This window comes from Ranitomeya imitator, chromosome 3 (assembly GCF_032444005.1).
Source record: "Ranitomeya imitator isolate aRanImi1 chromosome 3, aRanImi1.pri, whole genome shotgun sequence".
Taxonomy (NCBI): Eukaryota; Metazoa; Chordata; class Amphibia; order Anura; family Dendrobatidae; genus Ranitomeya; species Ranitomeya imitator.
The window spans coordinates 292,489,929-292,515,075 of record NC_091284.1 but is presented as its reverse complement, the minus strand read 5'-3'; the positions used below and the strand labels follow the sequence as shown (position 1 = coordinate 292,515,075).

Sequence of the window (25,147 nt, the reverse complement as noted above, 5' to 3'; positions counted from 1 at the left end):
CAATGCAGCTATCAGGGAGCCTTCTAGGGCAGCCCAATGAGCTACAGCGCTGAGGAAAAAAAAAAAAATGGAGCTTCCACTGTCCCTGCACACCGAAGGTGGTGTTGGGCAGTGGAAATCGCTACAGCACAAGCGGTTTTGTGGTTAATGGACCCTGCCTAACGCTATCCCTGCTTCTGACGAAGCGGCAGCAACCTCTCCCTAAGCTCAGATCAGCAGCAGTAACATGGTGGTCGGCGGGAACTCCCCTTTATAGCCCCTGTGACGCCGCAGACAGCAAGCCAATCACTGCAATGCCCTTCTCTAAGATGGTGGGGACCAGGACCTATGTCATCACGCTGCCCACACTCTGCGTTTACCTTCATTGGCTGAGAAATGGCGCTTTTCGCGTCATTGAAACGCGACTTTGGCGCGAAAGTCGCGTACCGCATGGCCGACCACGCACAGGGGTCGGATCGGGTTTCATGAAACTCGACTTCGCCAAAAGTCGGCGACTCTTGAAAATGTTCGACCCGTTTCGCTCAACCCTACTTAATAGTAAAAAGATCTAATGTTAAAAAATAATTAAAAAAAAATAAAAAAATCATCATATACTCACATTCCGGCGCCTTTCCCGCTCCTCGCGACGCTCTGGTGACCGCTCCATGCAAGCGGCAGGTTCCGGTGGCAAGGATGGTATGCAACAAGCACCTGCCATGATGTGACGGTCATGTGACCGCAACGTCATCACAGGTCCTGCACCTATACCAGCCCTGGAAACGGAAGCTGCCGCGTGCACCGCACACAGGGCCAGGACTTCAACGGAGGGTGAGTATATGTTTATTTTTTATTTTAAGTCTGTATATACTACATGGCTCTGTGCTGTATACTACGTGGCTGTGCTATATACTACGTGGCTGTGCAATATACTACGTGGGCTGTGCAATATACTACGTGGACATGCATATTCTAGAATACCCGATGCGTTAGAATCGGGCCACCATCTAGTTTCTTATATGTGGCAGTTGACAATATATTAGTGTCAAGTGTGTAAATTGCTTCAATCAGCACGAATTGGTGCAAATCTAAGTTCTTATGAAGACGTTTCATGGGGCAGGATAAATGCGCACAGCTAGACATTTCTGGGACATGCCCCTTTTTTGCCTGAGAAAGGCTTGGTCTCCAAAACGTTTTTCAGAATTCTGTGCCAATGCTTAATAACAAGACCTTACGTGGTGAGTGTGTCTTCTTTCCCTGAAAGGTTACAGTAGTTTCCAAAACCAACATATTTTATTAGTCCTGATGTTTGTTTCCTCACTTTGAAGAGTATATCTGGGACTTTAAAAAAAGAAATGTATCGAACCACTAACAGGCAGGTAATTGTAACTTACCTGCCGGTTGTACCCGGCGCCGTTCTTTCCCAGCACAGAGCGGTCACAAACCACTCCTGCCCGGGGTTCAGTTCCCTCTGTGTTGCGATAGTAAGAATGACCTCGGAAGTCCCGCCCTAACAGCCAGCTCCCCTAGTTAGGTGGCGGGGATACGGATGTCAATCAGAATGACCTCTGACGTCTACAGAGCGGAACAGAAGCCTTGACTCTGTAGATGTGACATCAGCAGAGGCTTCTGAATCCCCGGCAGGAGTTGTCTGACTGACTGCTCTGTGCTGGGACTGAAAGGCGCACTGCACAACAGGCAGGTAAGTTGCAATTACCCTTTTTATAACAAATATACTATTTCATCGACTAACCCCTTCACTTCCAGGCACTTATATATTTTTTATTTTTTGTATTCTCCTCTCTTCTAAATTTCTAAATACTGTGCAGAAAAGCTTGCCACCCCTTGGTTTGGGAACGAGTTATACTCTTTGAAAATGCAAACCCCAAAAACAAACTATTTGCAGACACTATGGTAACATATGGTGATTTTCGATTGCTGCTGAGAATCAGAATGGCCAATAATATTGCGACTGGGTATTAATACAAATCATAACTAAATGCACACATTACGGTTGAGAACATATTTTAGGCTTTTACTCTAATTTTGTAATATCTGATTCATTTATATGATGCGAGGTGTTTACTGGTGTTTCCCATTAATTCATTATTTAATACCAAGGCTTAACTGCTCGTTCCAATGGCAGCGATTGTGGCTATTCATCAAGTATGGAGGGTAGTGAGTCTGGCTCTCGAGAAGGATCTGATGTGGCCTGTACTGAGGGCATTTGCAACCATGATGAAGCAGGTATTCATTTGAAATTGTTATTATATATTTTTGCAGCATGTTCGCTTTTTGTGTTTCTAAACTTAAACAAGTTCTCTTCTTGTGTAGGGGAGGATCAGTGCGTCATCTGTGACAAGGAGGAAGAAGATGGTGACAGTTGTGTGGAATGCTGGGCCAATTCAGCTGAAGACAGTCTGAAAGATACAAATAGAAAGAAGAAATGCAAGCCATTTAAGTGTGGGAATGTGAGTGTAAAACACTTATCAAATATTAGGTTTTTATTCCTAGAGACAAATGTAGATTTAGTGTTTGTCCTATAACATGCCGTTTTCTCATCTGTATACAAACCATGGCAATGATGTCTATTAATCTTTTACAACTTCATAAAATTCTTATTTGCTTTTTTTTTTTTTTTTTTTAAATTGTAAAATGTGTGTATAAATTTTAATTTAAGTATTTTAATATGTCGTGTTTGGGAAGTACTTCCCAACCGATGCAGTGTATATACGTCATGGAGATGTCCCGCCTACAGCCTCCTGGGTGTTAGCTGATTCTGACACCTGACAGTCAGTGCTAGAAGCAGCGCCTGCACTGCTCACATCAGGGTAAAAGAAAGTTCTACTTCCGCACTCCCACGATTAACTAACCCCAACGTGCACAACACCTAAAACCACATATATTGGGCGTATATGGCTGATGATTTCCTTTTCATTACCAACGGGGTGCTGCATCCAACAAAAGCATACAAAGTTCATGAAGGAAAAAACAAGAAAAAGATAGGAGCGCACTTACCCTGGCAAAATAGTCACCACTTTATTAGGACTTTGTACAAAAAGCAGGGAAGGGGGTGGACAAAAATCGGACGACGGCCGTTTCGTGCAGAGCGGCACTTCAACGGGTCCTACAGCTGAATGAATGCCGAGAGGATTTTGTAGACAAATCGAGCCCCAAACTCCTCCCCTCATGCAGCATATGGGTGGGAGTAACCACCAATGATAGAAACATGAACGATAGTGCAATAAAAACAACAAACACAATTAAAATCAAACTCTGTGAACTAAACTCGAAACAAAGTTAAACATTACCTACAGTGAGATTTACCATCTACAAGAAAACAGACATGTGGAGCTTTTAATTCATACCAAGCGGTCCCGCTGCGTCTGTGCGAAGAATCCATCTGGCCTCTCTGCGTAGAAGGAGGCGGTGCAGATCTCCTCCCCCCTACGGCAGAGAAACCTGTTCTAGTCCAGCGAACCGCAACAACTGCACATTACCTGCATGGTGAGTTTTGACATGGTCTATTAGTCTAGGAGCCCCCTTGCCGGTCCTCACAGAGTTAAAATGCTCTCTGACCCGTACAAACAAAGGCCGAATAGTCTTGCCAATGTAAAAGAAACCGCAAGGGCAGAAAATGACATAAACTACATACGTAGTTCTACAGGATATGAAATCGCGCACTGCGTGCTGTATGTGCCCCACTGTGATCATACTGCCAATATGGTGATAAATACAAAAATTGCAACGCCCGCACTTGAAATTACCTTTTGGTCTATTCTGAGTCAGCCAATTGCTACGATCTGATACAAAACGATTACGGACCAAACAGTCCTTAATGTTTTTGCTACGGCGGCTGGCAAACAACGGTCCCCTATCCACTATTTCCGTCAGGTCACTATCTTGTCTCAAGATCTGCCAGTTTTTACGAATTGCTGCTCTAATTTGATTATCTAGTGGTCCAAATTTAAAGCTGAACACAAATTTTTTCTCATGTGTCTTCTGTGTGGGAGATATTAAATCCGCTGTGACCGCCCTATCATGGGCCCTATTGAGGATCGAACTGGGATACCCCCGCTTCTTAAACCTATCGAACAGCTCAACCGATTGTCGTACAAAACCCTCCGAGTCACTATTAATTCTCTTCACCCTCAGAAATTGACTATATGGTAAAGAACATTTAGTATAAGAGGGGTGGGCACTGGCAAAGTGTAGTAAGGAATTTGATGCCGATGGCTTTCGGTACACCTCTGTATGGATCCTACTATCCCTCACTTGTAATTTGACATCCAGGAAAACCAAACTAGCTCCTCCAAATTGCGAGGTAAACCCCATATTCATGGTGTTTGTCGTCCCCAGGTACCTTACAAAATCTGCAAAGGTATCCTGGTGCCCGTCCCACACCATGAATATGTCATCAACATATCTAGCATAAAGCTTGATATGCTTGAGAAATGGGTTATTTGAGGAATAAATATATTCCTCTTCAAACCTAGCAAGAAAGAGGTTAGCCAGGGTACATGCGACGGGCGTACCCATAGCGGTACCCACCGTCTGCAGGTACCACTGGTCATCAAACTGGAAGGCATTGTGCTCAAGAATGAACGCCAGGCCTTCACAGATGAACCTAATAGTATCGGTTCCAGTAGGTGTGTTACCCAAAATCTTCTTGACAGTATCCACCCCCAAATTTTGAGGGATTCTCGTGTACAAACTTTCTATGTCAATAGAAGTGAGGGCAAAGGTGTCCTGCCAATCAAAGTGCCTTATTATTTTCAAAAAGTCTCCTGTGTCTTTTAAGTATGACTGGATGTCCTGTAATAGGGGACGTAACAGCCAGTCGATATAAGATGATAAAGGTTCTGTTAACGACCCCACCCCTGACACTATTGGACGACCGGGGGGAACGACTGCAGATTTGTGGAGTTTAGGTATATGATACCAATGCGGTTTCCTGGGATATTACGGTAGCAGTTTTTCTGCCTGCTTATAAGAAAAAACCTTTTTCTCAACATACTGTCTTAATAGGGAGCGCAATAGGTTCTTAAATTTAATAGTGGGGTCCCCTTTTAATTTTTTATACGTGCTCTCATCTGATAGCTGTCTCAGTGCCTCCATATTATAATACTCTTTTGACATTAGGACCGTGTTGCTGCCTTTATCGGCCCCCCGGATAATGTCAGACCTCTCTTGTATCTCTTTTAATGCCTTTTTTTCTTTTAACTGTAAATTTTCAACAGGGCGTGCATATATTAGTGCTTCAACATCTTTTAACACCTGTATCTCAAAAATATCTACCGGATTCCCTGGAGACATGGGGGGCATATACGTGGATTTAACCCCACCTGAAAAGTGTGTGGACTGGCCACTAGATTAGTGAGGTCAAGAAGCATTTGTGTTTCAGCACGCACATCAAATGGGTCCTCTGTGACAAAAAAGCCAAGGGGACCCACACGACAAGGCGCGTCGCCGGGCAAAATCTGTGCGGGAACCGCCGAAGCCACGCTTTTTTTTATTTAAAGCAAAAGATTTAAACAAGTGAATCTTTCTAATCGCTTTGAATAAGTCGATCTTAAAGTCGACTATATCGAATTTTTCTGGTATACAAAAGTTTAACCCTTTAGATAGGACTGAGAGATGTGCTTCTCCCAATACACGATCTGTTAAATTGACCACAGTTATTTCATTGGAAGCCACGAGACTTGTTTCCTTTTCTTGGCATTTCTGTCTGCCATTCCGCCTACTCCCTCGGCGCGTCCTGCGTCTAAAGGGGACGCAGCGGCAATTATCGATTGTGATGGAGCTAGAGATGCTGTTGACTCTCCAAGATCTTCTGTTGCACTTGAATCGGAGTCAGTTGTTAAATAATCCCTTTTATTCCTGTTATCGGTCTTTCTCCATCCTTGTCTTTTAGTCCGATTCTGTCTCTTCGGGTGTTGGCGATGGTTATATGGCAGACCCGTCTTATTCCAAGTGAACACTTTTCCGGACTCAGTCAATTTTATCCCTAATGAACTTATCCCTTTTTCTTTGCTTAACGTCATTTTGCAAAATCACCAGTTTAACATCCAGTTTCTTGTCTACCATAGACAATCGATAATTGCCGCTGCGTCCCCTTTAGACACAGGCCCAAAGCTGCTTTTCAGCACCAATAATATTTTCGCTTTCGCAGTAGCCCATTCTGGTCCAATTCCGCCGCCTGATCCAGATCAGAACGATCCGCAAAGACAGACTCTCGACCTTCTTTCAGGCTGAATCAGTCCTGGCGAGGAAAGCCTAGGCAACCCAGAACCAGAGGGTCCAGGCCTGCCAGATTCCCTTCGCAATGACTCTGGGACTATTCCAGTCGACACCTCCCAAAGTAGGCGGACGTCTGCTTCTTTTTCAACAAGTCTGGCTCTCCGTTGTCCACGACGAATGGGTCAGAGATCTTGTGTCTTCTGGCTACAAAATAGAATTCTCCGCCTCCCCTCCAGCACGGTTTTTTCCCTCTCGTCTCCCAAGTTCAGGAGCTCAGTCTCGCACCCTTCACTGCGCCATCGAATCCCTCCGCCAAAGCGGGGTCATTGTTCCGGTTCCGGAACACGAGAGATTCAGAGGTTTTTACTCAAACCTCTTCGTCGTGCCAAAAAAGGACGGGACGATGCGCCCCATTTTGGACCTGAAGCTCTAAGTACGTAAAATTACGGCACTTCGAGATGGAATCTCTCCGGTCGGTCATCTCAATGGTGAGAGGGGAGTTCCTAGCATCAATAGATATCAAAGATGCTTACCTTCATATCCCAATCTTCCCGCCACATCAAAGGTTCCTCCGTTTCGCCATCCTAGAAGACCACTTTCAATTCACGGCCTTACCCTTCGGTCTTTCCACTGTGCCCAGGGTATTCACAAAAGTCATGGCGGCTGTTATGGCCATTCTTCACTCTCGAGGAGTGGTCGTGTTGCCATACTTAGACGACCTCCTCATAAAAGGTCCGTATTATCAGGCCTGCGAAGCAAGCGTCCGCATTACCTTGGATTCTCTTTCGCGCCTGGGCTGTTTAATCAACTCGGACAAGTCCTCTCCCATTCCTGCCCGACGGATCTCCTTCCTAGGCATGATCCTGGACATGTCAAAGGGACAGGTCTTGCTTCCTTGGTCCAAGGCCCAAGTGCTTCAGCAGGGAGCTCGGACGCTCTGTCATCGTCCACGGCCAATCCGGTTTGCCATGAAGATCCTGGGAAAAATGGTGGCCGCAATAGAAGCGGTCCCCTTCGCTCAACTCCATCTCCGCCCCTTACAACAGGCTCTGCTAGACAACTGGGACAGGAGTCCCTTATCCCTCGATCGTCCATGCCCTCTGTCCCCACGGATCAGGCAAGCCCTCTCATTGTGGACTCTGGGATCATCTCTCCTCCAGGGGAGGTCTTTTCTCCCGATCCGCTGGCTGGTGGTAACTACCGACGCCAGTCTCCTCAGTTGGGGAGCAGTGTTTCGACACCACTCTGCCCAGGGCCGTTGGACAATTCGGGAGTTGAGGCTCCCTATAAACATCCTGGAGATTCGAGCGATCAGACTCGCCCTGAGATGCTTTCACCCCCTGCTCGCGGATCATCCAATTCGAGTTCAATCGGACAACGTCACAGCGGTGGCGTATATAAACCATCAGGGGGGTACCCGCAGCAGGAAGGCGATGCAGGAAGTCTCCCACATTCTCCGTTAAGCCGAGGCCAACCACTCCACCATTTCCGCGGTGCACATTCCGGGCGTCGAGAACTGGGCGGCAGACTTTCTCAGCCGTCAGGGTCTTACCTCGTGTAAGTGGGAACTTCAGATGTTTTTCGGCAAATCTGCCTTCGCTGGGGAACCCCGGGCGTGGATCTGATGGCGTCCAGACTGAACGCCAAGGTTCACAACTTCATAGCACGTTCTCGGGATCCCCAGGCCATCGGAGTGGACGCACTGATATCCCCGTGGCATCGGTTCCAAACCCTATGTTTCCTCCGCTTCCCTTACTGCCGAAGGTGATCCGAAAAATCAAGACGGAGGGAGTTCCGGTCATCCTTGTCGCCCTGGATTGGCCACGTCGCGCATGGTACGCGGAGCTCGTTCAGCTCGTATCCGACTTCCCCTGGCGGTTACCAAGGGCCGATCTACCACCAGAACTCAGAGGCCCTACGTTTAACGGCGTGGCTGTTGAAACCTGGATTCTAACTCAAGCTGTTTTCTCTCAGCATTTCATTCCCACCATGATAAGCGCTCGCAAAGCGTCTTCCGTTTGCATCTATCACCGCACCTGGAAAACCTTTTTCTCGTGGTGCAGGCTCCGAGGTCGCCCTCTGCTTGTTTTCTCAATCCCTTCCATTTTGGATTTCCTACAGTCCGGCTTGGATTCTGGCCTGGCGCTGAGTTCCCTCAAGGGTCAGATCTCGGCGTTATCTGTGTTGTTCCAACGTAAGATCGCTGCCAACTTGCAAGTCAGAACCTTCATTCAAGGGGTCTCCCACGTGGTACCCCCTACAGAATGCCGCTAGAGACCTGGGATCTCAATTTGGTTCTGAGCGTTCTTCAGGAACCTCCGTTTGAACCTCTGCAGGACGTCCCGCCAACTGTCCTCTCCTGGAAGGTGGCAGTAACATCTATCAGACGGGTTTCAGAATTAACCTCTGTAGCCTGCCGGGCGCCTTTCCTTGCCTTCCACCAGGACAAGGTAGTCCTACGCCCATCTCCGGCCTTTCTCCCTAAGATGGTTTCATCTTTTCACCTTAATGAGGACATAATTCTTCCCTCCTGCCCACAGCCAAAACACAGGGTCGAAAAGGCCCTTCATACCCTGGACGTGGTATGGGCCCTTAGGAGGAGCATTTCCAGAACTGCTCATTTCCGCAAATCGGACTCCCTCTTTGTTCTCCCGGAGGGTCACCGAAAGGGTTTGGCTGCGTCTAAGGCCACGATAGCCAGTCTGCTATCCAAGAATCCTATCTGGTCAGGGGCAGTCCTATCCCGGCGGGGATTAGAGCACACTCCACTCGGTCGATGGGTGCTTCCTGCGCCATCCGGTACCAGGCAACGGCGGAGCAGGTTTGCAAGGCCGCTAGGTGGTCCAGCCTGCATACTTTCACAAAACACTACAATGTCTACATTCATTCTTCTGCGGCTGTGGCCCTTGGCAGACGTATTCTGCAAGCGGCCGTCGCGCATTTATAGTCAGATGGTACACAGAGTTTTTTTTGTTGTATTGTTTCCCACCCAGGGACTGCTTTGGGACGTCCCATGGTCCTGTGTCCCCCAATGTGGCGAAGGAGAAATAGGGATTTTTGTGTACTCACCGTAAAATCCTTTTCTCCGAGCCACTCATTGGGGGACACAGCACTCACCCTGTTAGCCTTAGGGCTCGTTACCTTTTTGGTTCTTGACTTTCTCTGACATGTTATACTCTAATGTTATGTGATATATTGTTATTAATCTCCTACTACTTTTGCACTGAACTGGGTCTCTGGAAGCCAGCATGAGGGTGTATACTGCAGGGGAGGAGCTAACTCTTTTTGTCTCAACTTAGTGTCAGCCTAGTGACAGCAGCATAACACCCATGTTCCTGTGTCCCCCAATGAGTGGCTTGGAGAAAAGGATTTTACGGTGAGTACACAAAAATCCCTATTTTTTACCTCATGCGCCACTTGCAATACTGCCTTGCCCTGTGCTCACAATACTCCGTTATGCACGGATTGTGACCCGGCTGGTGTGCAGCCGCTGACCCGGCGGAGCCTAATCCTCCTGAGTGGGCCGCTTCCCTGTCGCGATCTATGGCTTCTCTGGCCAAGGCAATAGATTCCCTCCGAGGGAACGTCACTTTGTCGACGACGGAGGACTCTGGCTACGATACGGAACCGTTCAGCAGGGGGCGTCCTCTATCACAGGGGGCTCAGGTCTCCAGAAAAAAGACCCATGTCACGTCCCCCGATCACGTTCGTGCTTCGGCATCTGCAAGCTCAATTTCCCGCTCCCCTTCTCCTGAAGGTCGCAGTGCGCATGACTCAGAATACGAGTCCAATGTGTCTTTAGTCCAGGATTCTTCGACTGTTCAAGAGACGCCTGATTCCCTCATTGACGCGGTCAACAAGACCCTGAGGGTGATTGAGGAATCCATATCCACTCCGGAACACGTGGTGTCTTTTAAAAAGGCTAAACGCGTCCAAAAAGTATTTGCCAATCATCCTGAGTTTAAGGACATTGTCCAGAAACACAGATACCAGCCAGACAAAGGTTCACGGGTCAAAAGCCTAGTAAGTCCAAATACCCTTTTGCTCCTGATCTCATGAAGGATTGGCTACAGTCCCCTTCAGTGGATCCGGCCGTATAGCGTCTCGCTTCCAGAACACTCCTATCTTTCTCTGACTGTTCCTCAGTCAAAAACCCCACTGACCGTCAAATTGACTACCTCGCTCGCTCTGGTTTTTGAAGCTTCAGGAGCCGCTCTCTTTTCATCCTTCGCCGCCACTTGGGTGGCTAAGGCAATAGTCGCTTGGGCAGAGATGTTAACCACTACTGTCCACAACAGCAATCTTCCCCTGGAGGCGGCCAACCTCGCTAACCAAATATCTCAAGCCGGGGACTTCGTAGTGAACACTTCCATAGATGCTGCCAATTGCTCCGCACACGCAGCTGCAAATTCAATCTCCATCAGAAGGGAACTGTGGCTCCGAGATTGGCGAACAGATTCTGCTTCCAAAAATCGCTGACCTCTCTGCCTTATCAAGCCGGTCGCTTATTTGGAGAGAAACTGGGCCATATTCTTTCTGACGCTACTGGAGGAAAGAGTAAATTTCTTCCTCACCAAAGGCCTACTCGGCCCTTTCGGAATCAACAGCAGTCTCAGTTATGATCCTTTCGCAACAACTCCAGTTGGTCCTCTTCCTTCTCTTCTGGATCAGGCCGGACAACACACTGAGACAGCGGTTCCCAGGTCTCATTCAGACCTAACCGTACCTGGAAACCCAGACCAAGGTCATCTGGACCTAAGGGAAACAGATCCCTCAGATCTGTTTCACAATGACTCATTGCAACATCAGGCGGACACCGACAAAGTAGGCGGTCGCTTACTTTCGTTCCGTCAAGCCTGGCTCTCGGTCGTTCACGATGAGTGGGTTAGAGATCTGATGTCCTCCAGATACAAAATAGAGTTTTCGTCTCCTCCGACGACACGTTTTTTCCAGTCTTCTACCAAAACAAAGACAACAGCTTTTCTTCAGGCTGTACAGTCGCTACGAAGAGACAGGGTCATTATTCTGGTTCCTCAGGACCAAAGGGTGTTACTCGAACCTATTTGTAGTCCCAAAGAAGGACGGATCCCTGCGACAGATACTGGATCTCAAACTGTTAAACAAATTTGTCAAGATTCGACGATTCAGAATGGAATTTCTCCGTTCTGTCATCGCGTCCATGGAAAAAGGAGAGTTCCTAGTATCCATAGACATCAAGGATGCTTACCTTCACATCCCAATTTTTCCTTCTCAACAACAGTTCCTACGCTTCGCATTTCGCGAGGAACACGTCCAATTTGTGGCTTTGCCATTCGGCCTCGCCACCGCCCCAGAATATTCACCAAGGTCATGGCCATTCTTCACGCTCAGGCAGTGGTGGTACTTCCGTACCTGGATGACCTATTGATCAAAGGCCCGTCCCTTCCAGCCTGCGAGGAGTCCATAGGTATCACGGTGGATACACTTTCTCGCCTGGGCTGGAAGATAAACGTTGAGAAATCTTCTCCAATATTGGCTCAGTGAATTTCCTTCTTGGGAATGATCCTGGGTACTTCCCGCGGGTTGGTTATTTTCTCCGGAAAAGGACCTGGCCTTACAACAGGGAGTTCGGAGTCTTTCCCGCCCAGCTCCTCACTCCATTCGTTTCAGTATGGGCATTCTCGGGAAAATGGTAGCAGCAATGGAAGCGGTTCCATACGCACAGTTCAATCTCCGTCGTCTGCAACATGTGCTTCTGTTAGCATGGGACAGGAACCCATTTTCTCTCAACCGTTGGTTCCGTCTGTCTCTGCGGGTTCGACATATGATCCTCAGGTGGTGGACGCTGAAGTCTTCTCTGAACCAAGGGGTGTCTTTTCTCCCAGTACGCTGGTTGGTGGTGACCACAGACACCAGCCTTTTGGGCTGGGGAGCAGTTTTCAACCACCACACGGCACAGGGTCGCTGGTCCACTCGAGAGTCGCGTCTCCCCATCAATATCCTGGAAATACGAGCGAATAGACTAGCGTTACTCAGGTTTCATTATCTTCTCGCAGGTCACCCCATCAGGATTCAGTCCGACGAAGCCACAGCGGTGGTGTACATCAACCGTCAAGGGGGAACCCGCAGCAGGACGGCCATGCTCGAAGTGAGTCACATCTTCCGCTGGGCCAAGACCAATCATTCCCTCATATCGGCGATTCACATCCTGGGTGTGGAGAATTGGGCGGCGGATTTTCTCAGTCGCCAGGGCCTCGCCTTGGGAGAGTGGTATCTTCATCCGGAAGTCTTCCAGCAGATTTGTCGTCGCTGGGGGACTCCGAATGTGGATCTCATGGCTTCAAGGCTAAACAACAAAGTTCCCCAATTCATTGCCTGATCACTTGATCCTCTCGCTGTCTGAGCAGATGCCTTGGTTCTGCCGTGGCATCATTTCCATCTCCCGTACATTTTTCCTCCTCTCCCCTTGCTCCCAAGGGTCATCAAGAAAATCAGAGCAGAAGGGGGTACCGCCAGTGAGTCACATCCCCTGCTGGGCCAAGACCAATCATTCCCTCATATCGGCGATTCACATCCTGGGTGTGGAGAATTGGGCGGCGGATTTTCTCAGTCGCCAGGGCCTCACCTTGGGAGAGTGGTATCTTCATCCGGAAGTCTTCCAGCAGATTTGTCGTCGCTGGGGGACTCCGAATGTGGATCTCATGGCTTCAAGGCTAAACAACAAGGTTCCCCAATTCATTGCCTGATCACTTGATCCTCTCGCTGTCGGAGCAGATGCCTTGGTTCTGCCGTGGCATCATTTCCATCTCCCGTACATTTTTCCTCCTCTCCCCTTGCTCCCAAGGGTCATCAAGAAAATCAGAGCAGAGGGGGTACCACCAGTGATCCTTGTCGCGCCGGGCATGGTACACGGAACTAGTTCAACTAGTCGCTGACGTCCCGGCATGGGGATCGCATGGATCTTCTCTCACAGCACCCGATTTACCACCAGAACTCCGGGGCCCTGTCTTTGACGGCGTGGCTGTTGAATCCTGGATTTTATCCCAAGCTGGATTTTCTCCTGAGGTGTCCTCCACCATGATTAGTGCTAGGAAGCCCGTGTCCATGCACATTTACCATCGCACCTGGCGAATTTTCTTCTCATGGTGCAAAGCCCATGGATGCTGTCCTCTGGTGTTCTCCATTCCTTCCATACTGGAATTCCTCCAATCAGGGCTGGAGTCGGACCTCGCACTTAGTTCGCTCAAAGGACAAGTGTCTGCATTGTCTGTTCTATGCCAACGCAATATTGCCACCAGATCACCGGTGAAGACATTCGTTCAGGGAGTTTCCCGTGTGGCACCTCCCTATAAAATGCCTTTGGATTCATGGGACCTTAATTTGGTTCTCGGAGTTCTTCAGGAGCTCCCTTCAAACCACTGCAGGACATCTCTCTAACTTTTCTTTCCTGGAAAGTGTTTTTTCTAGTGGCAATTACTTCAGATGAGTCTCTGAGTTGGCAGCTCTCCTGCCGACCCCCTTTCCTGATTTTTCATCCAGATAAGGCAGTCTTGAGGACTTCCCCCTCTTTCCTACCCAAGGTTGTTTCCTCTTTTCACCTCAACAAGGAGATTGTTTTGCCTTCATTCTGTCTAGCACCAGTTTATGAGAAGGCACTGCACACTCTTGATGTGGTTAGGGCTCTTCGTCGGTACATCTCACGGACGGCTCCCTTCCGCAAGTCAGATGTCCTGTTCGTGCTTCCAGAGGGGCATAGGAAGGGTCTAGCCACTTCAAAGGCCACACTAGCCAAGTGGATTCACTCGGCTATTCAGGAATCCTACCGTGTCAAAGGCACTCCTGCCCCCGCAGGGATTAAGGCACATTCTACTCAGTCAGTTGGCGCCTCTTGGGCCATTCGGCACCAGGCGTCAGTACAACAGGTCTGCAAAGCTGCATCTTGGTCCAGCTTGCATACTTTTGCAAAACACTACCACATTCATTCTCAATCTTCTGCAGACTCTGCCCTTGGCAGACGCATTCTGCAATCGGCAGTACCTCAACTGTAAGCCAATGGTACATGGGGTAATAACAGTTGTGTTGTTCCCCACCCGGGGACTGCTTTAGGACGTCCCATGGCGCCGTGTCCCCCAATGAAGCGTAGGAGAAATAGGGATTTTTGTGTACTCACAGTAAATTCCTTTTCTCCGAGCCAATCATTGGGGGGACACCGCACCCACCCTCTTAGCCTATTGGCTTGTTAGTTCTTTGGTTTTGACATAGTTTTTTTGGCTTGTTTAATACTCCTACTGCTTTGTTACCGAACTGGTGAAGTCTTAGCCAGCGAGAGGGTGTATACTGCAGAGGAGAAGTTAATTCTTTCTATGTTCACTTAGTGTCCTCCTAGTGGCAGCAGCAGCATAACACCCATTGTCCTGTGTCCCCCAATCCCTATATTGTACTGTACCCATAAATAAATAAATATTTTTTTGAAAACAAACAAAAAAAAAAAAAAAAGTGCACACTTGGTCTCACCACGTCAGTAACGACCCGACCTCCAAAACTGTCCGACTAGTTAACCCCTTTAGTGACCACCATAAAAAAAAACTTAAGGGTACGTGCGCACAATCAGTGGATGCTGTGTACTTGTGCAGCGTCCAACCCGCAGCGTCCAGCTTTTACAGGATAGTGGATGAGATTTCAAGAAATCTCATGCCCATTATACGTCCAGAGACACCCGCGGAGACAGATACATGTCGCGTCTTTCCAGATCACAGCATGTCAATTTTTCTTTCGGAGACGATGGTCCCCGCAAGATAAATGTCACCCATAGAAATGTATTGGGCGCAGTGAATCTGCACGGTTCAGTGAACACATGCGGGTTCACCTGCGTTCAATAGACTGCAGCGCTTTAAATGCAGCGAACAGGCGCTGCATCCAAAGTGCTGCCAGTTACGGATCAATAGCACATACCCTTCTCAATTTAGCCACACGTGGAATGTCATTTATAAAAAAAAAAATTCCTGAATTGCTGGTTTTTGTTCCTTCTGCCTGTCACCAAAAATCAGAATAGAAATCAATTAAAAAATGTCATGTGGTCGAAAATTGTACCAATAAAAATGTCAATGCGTCCAGGAAAAAAGAAGCCCTCACGTGATTTTGTTGGACGAAATATGGAAAAACTAGAGCTCTCAAAATATTGTAACACAAAAACTATTTTTTGCAACAAAAAAAGCACCTTTTGTGTGACAGCAGCCAAACATAAAAACCCGATATCAGTCTGGTATTTCTGTAATCACACCGACCTGAAGAATAAAGTTGCCTCATCACTTATACTGCACGAGGAACGGCATAAAAAATATATAAAACAAATGTCACCTGATTTTATTTATTTTTTTTTTTTTATTCTGCCTCCTAAAGTTTGTAGTAAAGTTCGGTTTACTACCCTGCGTTTACACCGGGGTTTCCGTGTAAATCTTAGAAATGCGTGATTCTACTGGACCAAAGGCGGAAGATTCCCTATAACGAATTTTACAGGGGCATAAAAGTGCTCTCCGCCACAAAATGGCAAAATCACAATAAGAGGACTTAAAAAGCCTCCAAAAGTTAAAAAAAAAATCAGAAGAAAAAAGGCAGTGACGTTTACCTGCCCAGGCCTCCATACAAATGCAGGATGCAGTAGACCCATGTAGTTAAGATGGCGGCAACACAGTAGCAAAAATACAGATGAGTCAACCACCTGCCAATCCATGGAGGGGGTGGTTGCTTGGTATATTAATGCACAATAGAGGCTTGTATGCGATGCTGTTCACGTACAGATGATGCTCAGCATCTGGCTTACAGCCTATTAGTGACGCCCATACTTTTAGATCAGGGGAGCTGCCCAGTGCTATCCAAATTTATCCCATGTGAACAGACGCCACAGTTTACAAACCCAAATGGGTCCAACTGCACTCCGAAAAATAAAGTGCAGAAAATACATATAAAAATATGTGAGGTATTGGTCGATATTTTGGCCAAGATATGCAAGCTCGCAACCCGCGTCAAGGGACCTCACGCTTGCGAGTCCTGTCACTAAACAGCAAAAACCACAAAAAGAGGACTTAAAAATCCTCTAAAAATTAAAAAAACAGCAGAAAAAAGGCAGCAATGTTTACCTGCCCAGGCATCCAAGCAAATGCAGTGGACCCTGTAGTTAAGATGGCGGCAACACAGGTGCAAAAATACAGATGAGACAGTATTTCTCTAATCCCCTCCACGACAGCACACAGATGGTTTCCTCCCCATCCTAATTAGGGACAGGAACAAGAGGTTTAAATAGCCCTCCCCTTCCCCTCATCCCCAGTGTTTTCCTGTCCCTAATGGATTGGATGAAGAGGTTTTTCTTGTGTGCTCCGTGGATGGGCCGGCGACATTCCGGGGATTTATAATTGGCCAGGCATCCTGGGTCGATCGCCCCCAACCTTCCTCCCTGATGCTGTTCCTGCTGTGGCTGGACCGCACCATCCTCCAGCGCCTTCGGCAATGCTGGATGGTTAGTCGGGGCTGGGGGTCTCCCATAGCCACCTAGCTTCTTGGTTCGCTCTTACCCTAGCGCCTATACGCCGGCAAGCGCTCCAAGCATCCCGGGTTATGCGGAGGAAGTGACGTTCACCGCCAAGACAGAAGGTGCAACATCACTTCCGCTTTGCGTTCACCGGTGGAACGCACCTCCATTTAGGCCGGAAATTGAAGGAAAAAAAAAAAAAAGAATTGCTCCAGGAAGTTCATATTACTGAGGTGGAAAGACTTCATCCGATTGGATGAGAGGAAAGATGCTGGCTCTCGGTTCCTATATAAGGACCCTGATGGAAGACTCCATAGGGTAGGACTAAGGTCTGAATGATGGATGTGTCTTCACTGAGAGTTGCATCTGCAGAGCCCAGCGGAAACCCTGACCGAATGAGTAAACCTCGTAAAGGGGTACCCATCTTTGGTTCAGGACCCATTCTTAAGGGAACCCCCCTCCTTTTTTAGGGAGACAAGGATCCGGTCTGTACCAAAGGCTGGGGAAAGTCTGCAAGCCGCAAGTGTGCCATCTGCAGTAAAAAAAAACTCCCCTCCAATTACAGAAAAAGCCTTGTGCCAGCTATGCACAGAGAAAATTGTCCTTAAGGAACAACCATCTCTGATGGATGAAATAAGAGGGATGGCGCGACAGGAGATAGTCATCCCTGGCTTCTTTCTCCCAGTCATTCACAGGGGGTCCTACAGTTTCAAAAAAGAGAAAATATGCCCCTGAAGACATCTCAGACTCAGAACTCGGGTCATCAATCTCTGGGGATTGGAGGGAGGAAGGTGAACTGACTCCGAGCCATACAGAGGATAAGAAACTGTTCTTTTCCTCAGAGGACATGGAGGATCTACTCTCGGCAGTCAGAAACATGATGGGGGTTGAGGAGAAACAATCCCGTTCAGTCCAGGACCATTTATTTGGCGGTCTGAAATCCAAGAAGAATAATGGTCTTCCCTATCCATGATAATGTCCAGAATCTAATCCTGGAAGAATGGGAATATCCAGAAGGGAAGCTGAATATTCCTTATGAGATGAGAGATCGGTTTCCCCTGGATGAAGATACCTCGAAGTGTTGGACTGAAGTCCCTAAAGTGGATATCCAAGTAGCTAGGGTAGCCAAAAAACTACGCTACCTTTTGAAGACTCCTCTCAACTCAAAGACCCTCTTGACCGCAAGATGGATAGATTACTGAGGAAGTCCTGGGAGACATCAGCAGCCTCCTTAAAAACAAACGTTGCATCTGCCTGCGTCACGAGAACCCTATTCCTCTGGCTGCAACAACTGGAGGACCATGTAAGAAGTGGTACTCCAAGAGAGGATCTTCTGACATCTATACTTGTCCTTCAGAAGGCGGCAGGCTTTCTGGACGACTCCTCTGCTGAATCGGTTCGCATTGTGGCTAGAACATTGGTACTGTCCAATGCTACCCGACGAGCCTTGTGGCTGAAGACGTGGAGCGGAGATATTTTGTCAAAATCTAAGCTATGCTCTATCCCTTCAAGGGAGAGTACGTGTTTGGCCCTGCACTGGACGAGTTACTGGAAAAAGACAAGAAGAAAAATCTTCCCAAACCAAAACTATCCAAAAAGAGGCCTTTTCGCTCACCCCAGACCCCTCAATACCGGGGGAAAGGTAAAACGGGGCCATGGAGTTACCCTAAAGGTGGTAGAGGGAGAAAAAATTTTCAGAGCTCTCATTCAGACAGAAAATGACACCAAGCAGGTAGGGGGCAAGATTTCAAATCACTTCCCAAACTGGCAAGAAATAACCTCAGACCAGAAAATCCTGGACTTGGTCAGAAGGGGAATAAAAATAGAATTTTCCTCTTTTTCCCCAACAAAACTAGAAGTAACACATCTTCCATCGGCAAAGCTTCAGAAAATCCTATATACAGAACTCCAACAGATGTTGTCCTCAGGAGTAATATCACTGGTTCCAGGAGCGGCGTGAGGCCAGGGCCACTACTCCCGTCTGTTTCTAGTAAAAAAAAATTTAAAAAATCCAGGCTGGAAATATCAGGTCATCATCAACCTAAAAAGCTGAACCAACACGTCGTGTACTGGCATTTCAAAATGGAATCCATAAAGACTACAATACCATTGATCAGGAAAGACTTTGCCATGGCCACCATAGACCTCCAAGTGTCTTATTACCACATACCCATCAATCCATCCTACCATTAGTATCTGAGATTCGTGGTTACTTTAGAAGTACATCACTTCCAGTTCAGGGTTCTTCCGTTCGGGATATCATCGGCGCCCCGAACATTTACAAAAATTATGGCAGAAGTAGTAACCACCTTCAGAAAGCAGGACATCTGTATCGTCCTCTAACTGGACGACCGTCCCTCACCACTCTAAAAGAACATCTCCGATAAGTCCTGCATAACTTGGCGTCCTTAGGCTGGATTGTAAATCGGGAAAAACCAGATCTGAATCCTTCAACCAAAAAAGTCTTTAGGAATCCTCCTAGACTCCCAGAAACAAAAATCATTTCTCCAGGTCACTAAGTAGTTATGCATAAGATCAAAAAATTGGACACTAAAAATACAAAAGAGGGTGACCATAAGGTTCACCATGTAATTGTTGGGGTCGATGACTTTGTGCATCCCGACAGTCCCCTGGACCCAGCCACACTCAAGAATACTCCAAAAGTTTATCCTTTTCCGCTGGAACAAAGACCCAGAGACTCAGTACAAAAATCTCTCTCCCTCAGCATGTAAAGTTATCGCTCAACTGGTGGCTCAGCCAAGGAAACCTGACAAAAAGGGATACCCTGGATACAATATCCTATGACGTTGATTACAACAGATGCCAGCAGACGCGGTTGGGGTGCAGTGACGTCTCAGGGAGTCTGGCCCAAAAAGATGACCAACCAGTCTTTCAATATCAGAGAATTGAAAGCTGTAGAAGAGGCCCTGAGGGCAGCAGAACATTTGATCCAAAAAAAACATGTCTGAGTTTATTCTGACAACATGGCCACTGTAGCCCATCTACGTCACCAGGGCAGCACAAAATACGAAAGTCTGCAACAGATCTTGGCAAGGATATTTTGTTGGGCAGAGCATCGGCTCTCCACCTGAAAGGATTTGACAACGCCAAAGCAGACTTCTTGAGCAGAACAAAAATAGATCCAGGGGAATGGAGCCTACAATATGGGAATTTTCCAGGCCATAACCAAAAGATGCGCGTGATGATGCGATATGTTATGTGGGTATCATTTTAGTGTATATTTCTATTTTACTCATTATCATGGTGTTCTCTTGTAGGATGAGTTATTTGCTAATTGATGAATGGCTGTGATTACCATCTGATATCGGCCCCCACAGCACTGTATTGTTGTCTTCTTAGGGTACCGTCACACTAAGCGACGCTGCAGCGATACCGACAACGATGTCGATCAATGATCCCGAAGTCCCCTGGTAACCAGGGTAAACATCGGGTTACTAAGCGCAGGGCCGAGCTTAGTAACCCGATGTTTACCCTGGTTACCAGCGTAAACGTAAAAAAAACAAACACTACATACTTACCTTCCGTGTCTGTCCTCCGGCGCTCTGCTTTCCTCTGCACTGTCAGCGCCGGTCACCCGGAAAGCAGAGCAGTGACGTCACCGCTGTGCTTTCCGGCTGGCCGGTGCTCACAGCCAGTGCAGAGAAGCACAGCGCCGGTGGACAGACACGGAAGGTAAGCATGTAGTGTTTGTTTTTTTTACGTTTACGCTGGTAACCAGGGTAAACATCGGGTTACTAAGCGCGGCCCTGCGCTTAGTAACCCAATATTTACCCTGGTTACCAGTGAAGACATCGCTGAATCGGCGTCACACACGCCGATCCAGCGATGTCAGCGGGAGATCCAGTGACGAAATAAAGTTCTGGACTTTCCTCAGCGACCAACGATCTCCCAGCAGGGGCCTGATCGTTGGTCGCTGTCACACATAACGATTTCCTTAACGATATCGTTGCTACGTCACAAAAAGCAACGATATCGTTAACGATATCGTTGTGTGACGGTACCTTTACAGTGTCAGTGAATAATTATCTATGCTAATGACCTATTGAACTAGCTTGTTGAAACAATGAGCCCGTGCGACCTTCCCCCTCCTGACCTGTGAATGAGGAGGGGGACTTTTAAAATATCAGTGAGGCCTGAAAACCACCCCAACCTGTCTGACTACCCTTGGACATAGGAGGTGGCGGGGGAGGACAGGGGCTGAAGAGATCAGTCCTGTGGGGAATGATGATGTGGACACAGCAGATGAGAGAGAGAAAGAAGAGAATATGGACTATGCTATCCTCTGCTGGATTGTTGGACTTTTATCCTGTTACTGAACTGCATTCGTGTTCTGGACTACTTTATCCTTTGTGTGGTGGAATGTATATGGACCTTTCGTATTTTTGCCTAAATAAAGGTCTTGGAATTGTTTACTCTAGCTCTGTTGATTGTGTGGTATCGGAGAAGGACCCCGTGACAACTGGTGGCAAGCAGTGGGATCAACAGAGTGTAACCTAATGGAGAACCACCCACGGAGTGAGTACAGAAATTGGACTGTATCCAGTTTTCAGGAGAGAGCCAGAGACCTGGGCCTGAACTACCAGGGACTGACTAAAGAAGCCTTAAGTGACCTACTGGTGGGTGCCAGCCCAGCCACCTCCTCCCATATGTCTGAAGGATGAGCACTGGAGACGAGGACTCCGAACCCAAAAAGCCAGTGGATGGTGTGGTACGAAGAAGAGATGGCGTTTCTGGGCCCAGGCATCTCTCAGGAGTACAAGTAGGAGGCTGCCCACCGGGCACAGCGGAGACAAGAAGCAATGGAGCTTGAAAGAGGGAGTAACACAATGTGGAATGTAAACCCAGCGATCCGGGAGCCTGTACGGATCACCCGGACAGAGTTTAAGCCATTTGATGAGGCTTCCGGAAATGTGGAGGGGTTCTTCAAGGACTTTGAGCAGCAGTGTGCTGTGATGGAGGTGCCCCACTCTGGCTGGATGCATTTGTTAGTGGGACTCCTGAATGGTAGCCTGGCGGAGGCTTACCGAAGCCATTGACTCACAGCGGAATCGGGGTTATAACATTGTAAAGCAAACTATCCTGGATTACCATGCTATCACCCCAGACTCATATAGGGCCACGTTCAGAGACCTCCCGTGCACTACGGGATGGGATCGTGTAGGATGTATGTACATAAGATGTCCCAGGCATGTCGGAGATGGCTGGAAGCAGAAAATGCCTTTTCTGTGGAAGATGTTATACAGGCATTCCTTATAGAACAATTTCTTGCCAAGTGCCCTGCAGAGGTACGGGAATGGGTCCGGGAGCGCACGCCGTGTACTGTGGATAGAGCTGCAGCCCTGTCTGATGAAGCCCTTACTATCCGACTGCAATGGAGGAGGCTTCTGGACAATGAACCACGGCCTGCTTCCGCACCCCGTCCCCCTCCGATTATATCTACCCTTCCACCTAGTTGCAAGCTGATGACAATCACGCCTCACAATTCTGGGCCCCAACAGTTCCGACCACGACCTGGGGGTATCACAGAGAGGAGATGTTACAGGTGTGGGCAACCTGGATATTTGCAGTCTAGCTGTCCCTTAAGGATTTGGAGGGAGCCCCACGCAGCCCCACCTCATCCAGTGCATCTTGTGCACTCCATCCCGCCTGAGGAAGAGGTACCATCACCCCCACAAGAGTGGACCACTGACCACGGCACCATAGATACCCCTCTTGGAGTGTACGGACTCCGGCCTTTGCCCATTAGAAATACAGAGCAACGGCGTTGCCACCTGCAGGATGTCTTAGTTGATGGGTATAAAGTGTCGGGATTTAGAGACACTGGGGCATTCCTGACTATCGCTGACCTCCGTGTGGTTCGACTCGAGGCAATTCGCCAGGGCTCGGGAATTCCTATTGTCCTGGCCGGGGGTGTCCGCAAATATATACAGCGAGCTTTGGTACGTTTGGATTATGGTTTTGGAGAAAAACTGTGTTGGATTGGAGTTATGGGAGGACTTCCTGCAGATATCCTCCTTGGAAATGACATCGGGGAGTTACAAAGTCATTTTGTGGGAGCAGTCACCCGACTACAGGCCCTTCAAGCACCACGACATCCAGACTTCACCCGGGAGCAATCTGTTTGGCCAGAAGGTCCATGGGCTTCTCACTCTTCTGAAAAAACAAACGGAGGGAGATATCGCAGATACCGGACTGCTCATCATTCCCTATGTTCTAGAGTTCAGAGACTGTTTCGCCCAGCTAGCTACTTTGGCTAATGAACATCAGCGAACGGCCCAGTCCAGTCAAAAAACCTGGTATGAGCATAAAGCCTTTATGGACAAGTGCTCATGATTATTGCAACCCCTGCCACTGAACAAGGATCTATAAACTATTGAGCAATGTGGACAAAAGTGAGCAGGCCAGAGGTCTGTGTAGACCCCATAGCGTGCTCACTTATGAGGGGGGAGAGGTTGTGATGGTGTGATATGTTATGTGGGTATCATTTTTGTGTATATTTTTATTTTACTGATTATATTGGTGTTCTCTTGTAGGATGAGTTATTTGCTAATTGATGAATGGCTGTGGTTGCCATCTGATATCAGCACCCACAGCACTGTATTGTTGTCTTCTCACAGGGTCAGTGAATAATTATAGTTGCTAATATGCTAATGACCTATTGAACTAGCTTGTTGAAACCATGAGCCCCTGCAACCTTCCCCCTCCTGACCTGTGAATGAGGAGGGGGACTTTTAAAATATTAGTGAGGCCTGAAAACCGCCCCATCCTGTCTGACTACCCTTGGACATAGGAGGTGGCGGGGGAGGACAGGGGCTGAAGTCCTGTGTAGAATGATGATGTGGACACCGCAGATGAGAAAGAAAGAAGAAAATATGGACTATGCCATCCTCTGCTGGATTGTTGGACTTTTATCCTGTTACTGAACTTCATTCGTGTTCTGGACTACTTTATCCTTTGTGTGGTGGATTGTATATGGACCTTTCGTATTTTTGCCTAAATAAAGGTCTTGGAATTGTTTACTATACTCTAGCTCTGTTGATTGTGTGGTATCGGAGAAGGACCCCGTGACAATGTGGTCTTCTAGAAGTGAATCTGTTTGCGAACCGAGAAAATGGCAAAACAAAGCCGTACTTTTCCATAGGCCCAAACTAAACCCATTCAAGGGTGGACGCCTTTGCTCACCCGTGGAACTTCAGACTGGCATACGCATTTCCTCCAATTCCTTTACTACCACGGACTCTTCATAAGGTCAGGACAGACAGGGTCAAAAATATCCTGATCGCCCCTCTCTGGCCAAAAAGGAGCTGGTTTGGAGCCCTAAAATTAATGAGCTCAGAGGAACCTCTGATCCTGCCTCTGGATCAGGACATTCTACATCAAGGTCCCATCTTTCACCCGGTTCCCCACAGCCTAAGCTTGGCAGCCTGGCTTCTGCCACCACAAAACCACAATCCTGAAAGCCAGTGGCCTCTCAGATGCGGTTATATCCACTTTACAAAAAAGCAGGAAGCCGATCACCAATGCCATATATTTCAAAATATGGAAAACCTTCTCGGCATGGTATGGATCCACTCCCATTGATCCTTTCCACCTGGATGTAGCAAAAATCTTAGATTACCTACAGGACTGCTTATCTAAGGGACTAAAACCAAGTACTCTGAAATTCCAGGTGTCTGCTCTGAGTTCCTACTTCGACCAAAATCTAGCAGACCATAGATGGATAAGGAGGTTCATGTCAGCCGCTTCCAGAATCAGTCCAAAGAATTTCAACATGGTCCCATCTTGGGATTTGAACATAGAGCTAAAAGGTCTAAATATCCCACCATTTAAGCTGATAGACCAGATCCAGATTGACAGACTATCTTGGAAAACAGCACTTCTCGTAGCCATTACAACGGCAAGAAAGGTGGGCAAGATACAAGCTCTATCCATCAGAGAACCTTATCTAAGAATCCTGGAGGACAGGATAATATTTCGTCTAGACCTGTCCTTTGTACCAAAAGTATCATAAGACTTCTACAAGTCCCAGGAAATAATTCTGCCCTCCTTCTGTGAGAATCCGAAAGATGGAAGTTCATTCTCTGTCCTCCGTAGTACACGCCTGCCCAAGGCCCAAGGGTCACCGATGGGTGGGATTTCTGGCTTGCTTACTGGAAGCGTGTGTTAATTGTCAGAACCGGAGCCTACATCCAAGGGAGGGACACGACATGGGCCTTTTATTACTCCCAACGTCGGAAAGAGGTGAACTATCCAGATACTGCTGTCAGTCACTGACAGAGGCATTTAAATGGCATCAACCCCTCCCCCCCCTCCCTTTGTAACGGACACCCTATTCCTCCAACGATGCTCAGCCACAGGCTAATGTTTTTTATAAGGGAAGAGTTGTCGTACTTGCTGTGGTATTGC

General features: G+C 47.8%; 1 protein-coding gene across 6 annotated transcripts in view; it reads left to right on the top strand.

The window, feature by feature from the left end:
• GGNBP2 (gametogenetin binding protein 2) overlaps positions 1-25,147 on the top strand; it is a 288,037-nt gene that overhangs the window by 250,587 nt on the left and 12,303 nt on the right. For 3 of the 6 annotated variants that reach the window (XM_069756544.1, XM_069756545.1, XM_069756547.1), the window contains 2 exons: positions 2,098-2,223; positions 2,311-2,447. In XM_069756544.1, the coding sequence (XP_069612645.1) occupies positions 2,098-2,223; positions 2,311-2,447 (263 nt within the window). Of the gene's footprint in view, positions 1-2,097; positions 2,448-25,147 lie in introns of all 6 variants that reach the window. The other 3 variants (XM_069756542.1, XM_069756543.1, XM_069756546.1) reach the window with 1 other exon arrangement.